The sequence below is a fragment of the Lactuca serriola genome, chromosome 3 (assembly GCF_051521515.1).
Source record: "Lactuca serriola cultivar US96UC23 chromosome 3, Lser_US96UC23_V15, whole genome shotgun sequence".
Taxonomy (NCBI): Eukaryota; Viridiplantae; Streptophyta; class Magnoliopsida; order Asterales; family Asteraceae; genus Lactuca; species Lactuca serriola.
The window spans coordinates 4,090,854-4,097,660 of record NC_136410.1 but is presented as its reverse complement, the minus strand read 5'-3'; the positions used below and the strand labels follow the sequence as shown (position 1 = coordinate 4,097,660).

Sequence of the window (6,807 nt, the reverse complement as noted above, 5' to 3'; positions counted from 1 at the left end):
GGTAAAGCCTCTTGTCGCCGGTAATAGTGTCGCCGCTAAAGAGTATATTTCTTGTAGTGTTATTAGCGGCGACATTACTTTAGCGACGACAAACAAGCATTCGCGACGACAATTTGATTAATAGCGACAAAACATCAGTGTCAACATTTTAGCGGCGACGAACCCGACTTTAGCGACGACTGTCGCCGATAATACTTTAATTTCTGGTAGTGATTGAACAGTTTATTAATTAAATTATACTTTTATTGTCATTACACATTCAACTAAGAAATCTATAGAATATTTTAGATTTTAGATATTAGATAAAACAAATGGTTAAACTTATTTGAAAAAAAAAACTATTAAATTTTTAATTAATAGTTGAATTTAGTTGAAATATGCCACGACAATAGCTTTCCGTTATACTATATGGTGGACGTACGTTACATAGAATGTATCCAATATTATTATTTGCCACGTCAGAACATTACAAGCAACTATTATAATATATGTCAAGTAACACTTGCACACATAATATTTGCAAGTGTAGCATTTCACATCACATCAACGAAAATGCAACACTTGCAAAATTTAACAGCAGTAAAATCCTTGGATTCAGGAAGAATGCACAAGTAAATTAAACAGGTGATGCAGTTAAAAAAGTGGAGAACGCTGAGGAACACATTTTCGGCCATGCAATTTTCTGGTGAAGCCATTGCTTGATGAAGTAGTTGCTGATATATTTTGCTTAACGACGATGCTTTCATAATTGGTTGAGTTTTCAACTGAACTTTCAATGGATGAAACAAGACATTCTGAAACAGAACCAGACATAAGGAAGCTCCTCCCAACACCTCTTGAACTGCAGGTGTATACTCTCTCACCACTGATCGATGCAGTCTCCTTAGTAAACTGTTATCAACAAAGATGACACAGTGAGCCAACAAGAATACAACTCACCAACCCAGAAATTGGAACAGATGAAAAAAGACTGGTTAAAAGTTAAAACACAAGTCTTCAGACAAAAAGTTCATTACAATCAAAAGATTTATGGTGCAAACATGGATGACTATTAAAATAGACCCACGGCACGGACATTTTTATAAAATCCTAGCACACAGCAATTTTTCTGCGGTAAATAGCACATGCATAATTGGTTTCCTGTTTCTTAAGACTGTAACAGATAATTTTGACATACAATTTTACTATAAAGTAGATGTAGAGTTATTGGTTTACTCTTCAAAAGTGATCATATCGGGAATTGAGAGACTACAACATATATAGATATATAAGGCACCGTGTCACATCAATATGGGATGCACTAATATTTTCCGATGTAAGTGTATATATCAATATCTTTATTGTATATATATTGATGCGACACAGTTCTATAAGTGTTGAGCCTTACAGACACATTGGTTTATTTTAGAAAAGAGTCTTATAGAAAGAGGGGAGCCTCCCAAAGGGACCATGTCACACCGATGTGAGATACATTAACATTTATCTGCATATGTGTGTATAAGTAAGTATATGTAAGCCAGGGAGAAGATTTAAAGACGGACCTTGCAAACCATTGAGCAATAAACAAAGGACGGCTTGATGTTCTGATTGCAGACGAAACACGTACATCTGGAACCTCTTACCGGAGGTGACACACGTTGCCTCGGGCGCAATAATACAACTTTCTCACTGTTTGTCGTGTATGACTGGTGACAAATAAAAACAAAGGCATATAAATAAGATATAACCACAAAAACAACACAATTTTTTTTTTGTTATTTATTGACTATTCAATATATATTGAGTGCTGAACATATTTTCATGTTTTTATCCATCTATCCCCTCCTCCTTACCATGTTTTATTTTACCCCCTTAATTATGATTTAGGTTTAAATATTTGTAATTCAATTACTAATAGATTATTAATTATTTGTATTAAATATTCAACGAATATTTTCATTATATAATATAATTTTTTCGTTCTTATTTATATAAATTAAAGACCTGACGTCATTGTATTTATATTTCCATTTGTTGTGGCCTTTAATGTCTATAAATTAGTGTTTAAAAAATGACTAATTAAAAGAGGGGATTTTATGGAACATTTTAGATAGATACAGATAGATTAGTTAAATTTCTAAAAAAACTATTATAAAAAATTAACCATTGGAGTAATCATTTACTTAAAGGGAAAGTTATTGGACTAATGAGGTGAGCATTGGAGATACTCTTAAACTTAGGAGAGTCCATTAAATTGTACAAAGATGGAACGGAAATTAAGATGGTCAACTTCAAATGGTCATTACTTTTGATCTATCAAAAGTTTCAAGGTCCTAACTTCTCTCAACGAGTTGGTGCTTCAATATTTAGTTTTCCCCAACTTCAAACGACCATCATCCTCAAATTTCACTGTTTAGACCTTCAATTTCCAGTTACTACAAAAGTACTTTTTGAGCATTTTTCCCTTCAGGCGGGTAGACCTTTTTCAAGTGCACGTGTTCTTCCGCAAACATGGAAAAAAAAACAAAAGACATTTAACCACTTCCAAAACAAACAACACCTTCATTTGCATGATATCATATAGTCTGTTCTAGCATTTTTTCTTAAACTATAGATCAATAATGGAAGCGGTGCCTCTATTCTCTCGCGTTCATTTGCATGATATCATATAGTCTGTTCTAGCATTTTTTCTTAAACTATAGATCAATAATGGAAGCGGTGCCTCTATTCTCTCGCGTGGTGGTTGTTTTTAGTCTGTTCTAGCATTTTTCTTAAACTAAAACATTTAACCACTTCCAAAACAAACATCTTCATGCTTATGGGACTTAGAACATTGTTGTTAATGTTACCACAAAATCGTACATACAAATAGAAACAGTTGGAAACCAATAACAAGAGACTAAACTTGAGCCGAAGTAAGAAAATAAAAAAATTTGACTAAAATCTCTAGAATTTGAAATTTTGAATAACAATTTGGCTTTTAGCCAAGCTAACTAAGTTCGGCTTAGAACTAAAATCATGTAGTGTGTTTTGTTTGTCTATTTAAGAAATAAAGCTAGTAATTAATGATTAGTTTCATTTTGTCCGAGTGTATTACTTCGTATTAACTGTAATGTCAAAAATAAGCCACATAATCATGATTTGAGTGTCCAGAGCAACATAGATAACATATTACATAACATGTTACCCACGTAGATAACATATTGCCCCTTAAACAGGTTACTTTTTGCTATAAATCAGTAAGTTTTATAAGATATAATGGGTTAATAAGAAAATAAAAATTAACCAAATATCGTGATAGAAAAAAAAAATTCAAATCAAGTCATTAATATGCTTTAATAAACAAGAAGTATATGCAAGTTAAAATAATTACGGTATATATAACTCATAGAAATTTAACTCAAAAAATATCGGTCTCACACTCTCACTGCTTAATTAACCTTTTTAGCCTCTCTAAATAGGTGAACATTTGAGTTCAAGTAGTCGGACAAAAATCGGAGTCGTATACTTTCCAAGTCATTCACTACTTAAATTATATATATTTCTGAATTCTAATTAATATTTTGTATCTATTAAAGATTATTAAAGTCAAGTAGCACAAATTTTGGGGTAAATTACTGTACTTTTTATGCAAAACGCTAATAGGTTTTATATTTAGCGATTTAATTTCGATCAATTTTTGTAACTGCGGCTAGATCTTTTATTTCAACGAAAAGTTAACACTAGTTTTGAACTGGAAGATTTATATGTTGGGCAACAGCACTTGATCGATGATTAAAACTTACTTGAATAAGAGAGCAATCATATATCTTTTGTGCATCTTTCAACCGTAAAACATCGTTGTACATATACCTCCTTATCTAAGATGAACAGCACACGTACAAGTATAAATGAAGAGCTTAATTAACCTTAAAACATTACTCGATCAGATATCCAAAAAAGAATTTGAAGGATTCAACAAACCTGTAAAATCCTGTGAGACAGATGATGGGGCATGCAATGGACGCACAAACTGAAACAGCAATCCATACAGAAGCTATTCTCTTCATTCTTTTTATCTTCTTGGTGAACTAAACAAGAATTGAAAAACCGTTCTTCCAGAAGAGCTCTCAGCTACAAAGAAACGCAAGCATATTATGAAAAATGTTAACTAATTAAAGCCCGTGTATATAAGAAAGAAAAAGGAGAAATCACCATTTTCATCTGCGACTCCATATTCTATGCATCAATTCCGGGTGTCGAAAAAAGGTTCTTCATTTAGCAAACTTCTTTTGATAGAATGTGAAACGTTTGTGTGTAGATCTATAGTACTTCCTTCATTCTACAGTATCATCATTATGGCTTTTTGCCTATGATTAGACATACAATGATGACATCTCTCTAAATATATACAAACCTAGAAAAACTATGTTCATATTAGTGCAATTCAACTGATACCAAAAACGACACAGTGGTATCAAAATATTTTCACTTCTGTTATAACTAAAAATCACAAATTCAAAACACGCATATTTATCATGACAATAATAAAATAATATATTTTTAGATATACTATTAAAGAATTAACTACTATTAAAAAAAATCTCTTTTACGAGTTTCAAAGAAAAATAACTCCTGAAAAATGGAAAACTTATAGCAAGAGCTTTTAAAATTAAAAGTTTTTTTTTTTTTAAACTAAGTTTGTTACTTAACAAATTCTAACTACGAGTTTTTCATTCTGTGTCATATTGATAGATTTTTAATTAATTTAAAATATATAAATTTAAAAGTTATTAAAAAAACAAAATAAACAAGTTTTTTTTTTAATTGTAAGAGATACAGTAAGCTTTTATATTTTGAGTTTTTCATTAAAGAAATTGAAATAAAATACTCTAGGTAATCAATAGGTTTTATACACAATTAGCCACTAAATTTATTTTAAGCTCAATTTATAATTTATATTCAATTTTTTTCAAAAAAAGGACTAATTATGAGTTATGATTAGCGATTTTAGGTTTTTGTATGAACATTCGGTTATTAACTTTTATTTTTACAAAGTTAGTCATTATTTTTTTCGTACATATTTTATATTAATAATATATAACTTGTTCAAATAATTATCATATTAAAAAATACGTATATTTAAATAATTTGTTCAAAGAATAAACATATGTCTACATATAAATAAAGTATTTTACAAATAAACCACGGTGACCATAATCACATACCTCACACAGTCCATATAATCACATATACCATATTAGCTATAAAAGCTACATAAACCACATAAGCCATGCATACAACATATAAGGATGTCGTGGGCTCCCCCAGAGTCTTACTCCAGGATGTCATGGGCTCCCTGCATAGTCTTACACCTAAGTCTCATGGGCTCCCCACATGGTCTTACATCCAAGTGTCATGGGCTCACCACATGGTCTTTAATAGGAAAGTCATGGGCTCTCCACATGGTTTTACATCCAAATGACATGGGCTCCCCCATGGTTTTTCATACAAGTATACCACATATACAACTAACATACCACATAGCATATAATCCAACTAGTATTCCAACTATCATATAATCAACTAGTGTACCACATATCACAAAATGGGATGGCCTTGGTGCCTTCGACCCATTAATATGGTGAGGAGACTCACCTCTATCTGTTGAATCTGAAAGCTGCTCTCCTAACAGTTCGTGAACACCCGTACTGAACAATAATACCATTAACCTAAGGTTAGGGTTGAACATAATCCGATTAAATAACCCACACCTCAAGTCCTTTCATAATGGCCCAAAGTCTTCCTTTGCTAATGGGCCTAAAGTCCATGTCCAAAATCATTAATGGGCCTCATGGCCCAATAAAGCCCAACCATAGTAATCATGGCCCAAAACAGATAAGTTGTCCCACTAAATCAAAACGTGACCAGGCCCAATGGCTGATTAAGGACCAAAGGGCTTACAATCCCAAAACAAGTCCAAGCCCATCTGAGGTGCGTACGCCTTGCATACTGATAGCTTATTTTATTTCCTTTTTTTATTAGTTTATTTTAGACTTTTAGCTCTTTTTATTAGTATTGCATTGTATATTCTTTATTTTCTTTATCATGGATCGTATCGGGGACTTTTTATTTTGCATGAGGAATTTTGCAGGATTTTGGAGCTCATTGCAATTGCGGTTTGACTGGAGTTGGGCTTAATGGGCTCTTCGATGCATTATTTGGCTTAGTGGACCCACTAAAGGAGAATTGGGCTTAAAAAGCTAAAGGATTGGATGAAGTGGGCTTGTGAAGACGGATCATGGATTGTTAATTTGGGCTTGGAGCATCCATATTTGAAGCTAAAAGATGATTAGTTAATTTCAATCATGTGGGATATGGAGGGGACTAAGGGAATCTTTGGTAGTGGGATGGTTAGTGGAGGAAAAATGAGGCAATAGCATTCCTGCAACACTTGCACGGGTGGAATCTCCGTCGTGAGGGTACCTGCGTAACTGCCCATATTTGGGCATTTTGGTCATTTGGCATGCCATTACCTTGGGGGATTGGATCTATCAGCTATTACTTCGATTTTACACCATTGGAGACCTGGAGAAGGCGATTTTGAAGCTCAAGACTCATTTCTTTTCATCTTTCCAAGTTATTGGTAGTTTCTTTATGCAATTAGACTTTTGTTATTGTTGTTCTATTGCCATGAGTGGCTAAACTCTCTATTTCGGTTAACTTTGGCTAAAACCTTTGAATGTTTGTGGGTTTTTGAAGGATTCATGTTTAATTATCAGTTTTCTTATGTCTATGATTCTAGTTCATATTACCTATGCTTGTTTAGTGCTTTTATCATGAGCTTGG

At 32.7% G+C, this 6,807-nt stretch overlaps 1 protein-coding gene across 1 annotated transcript; it reads right to left on the bottom strand.

The window, feature by feature from the left end:
* Window positions 1–387: 387 nt before the first annotated feature.
* LOC145094238 (protein RGF1 INDUCIBLE TRANSCRIPTION FACTOR 1-like) lies at window positions 388–4,348 on the bottom strand. Its single transcript, XM_079032532.1, has 5 exons — window positions 4,174–4,348; window positions 3,943–4,092; window positions 3,765–3,839; window positions 1,542–1,685; window positions 388–891 (listed from the first exon to the last, which is right to left on the bottom strand). The coding sequence occupies exons 1-5, from the start codon at window positions 4,192–4,194 to the stop codon at window positions 634–636; spliced, it is 648 nt and encodes a 215-aa protein (XP_078888658.1). The 5' UTR covers window positions 4,195–4,348; the 3' UTR covers window positions 388–633.
* Between the last annotated feature and the right edge of the window lie 2,459 nt (window positions 4,349–6,807).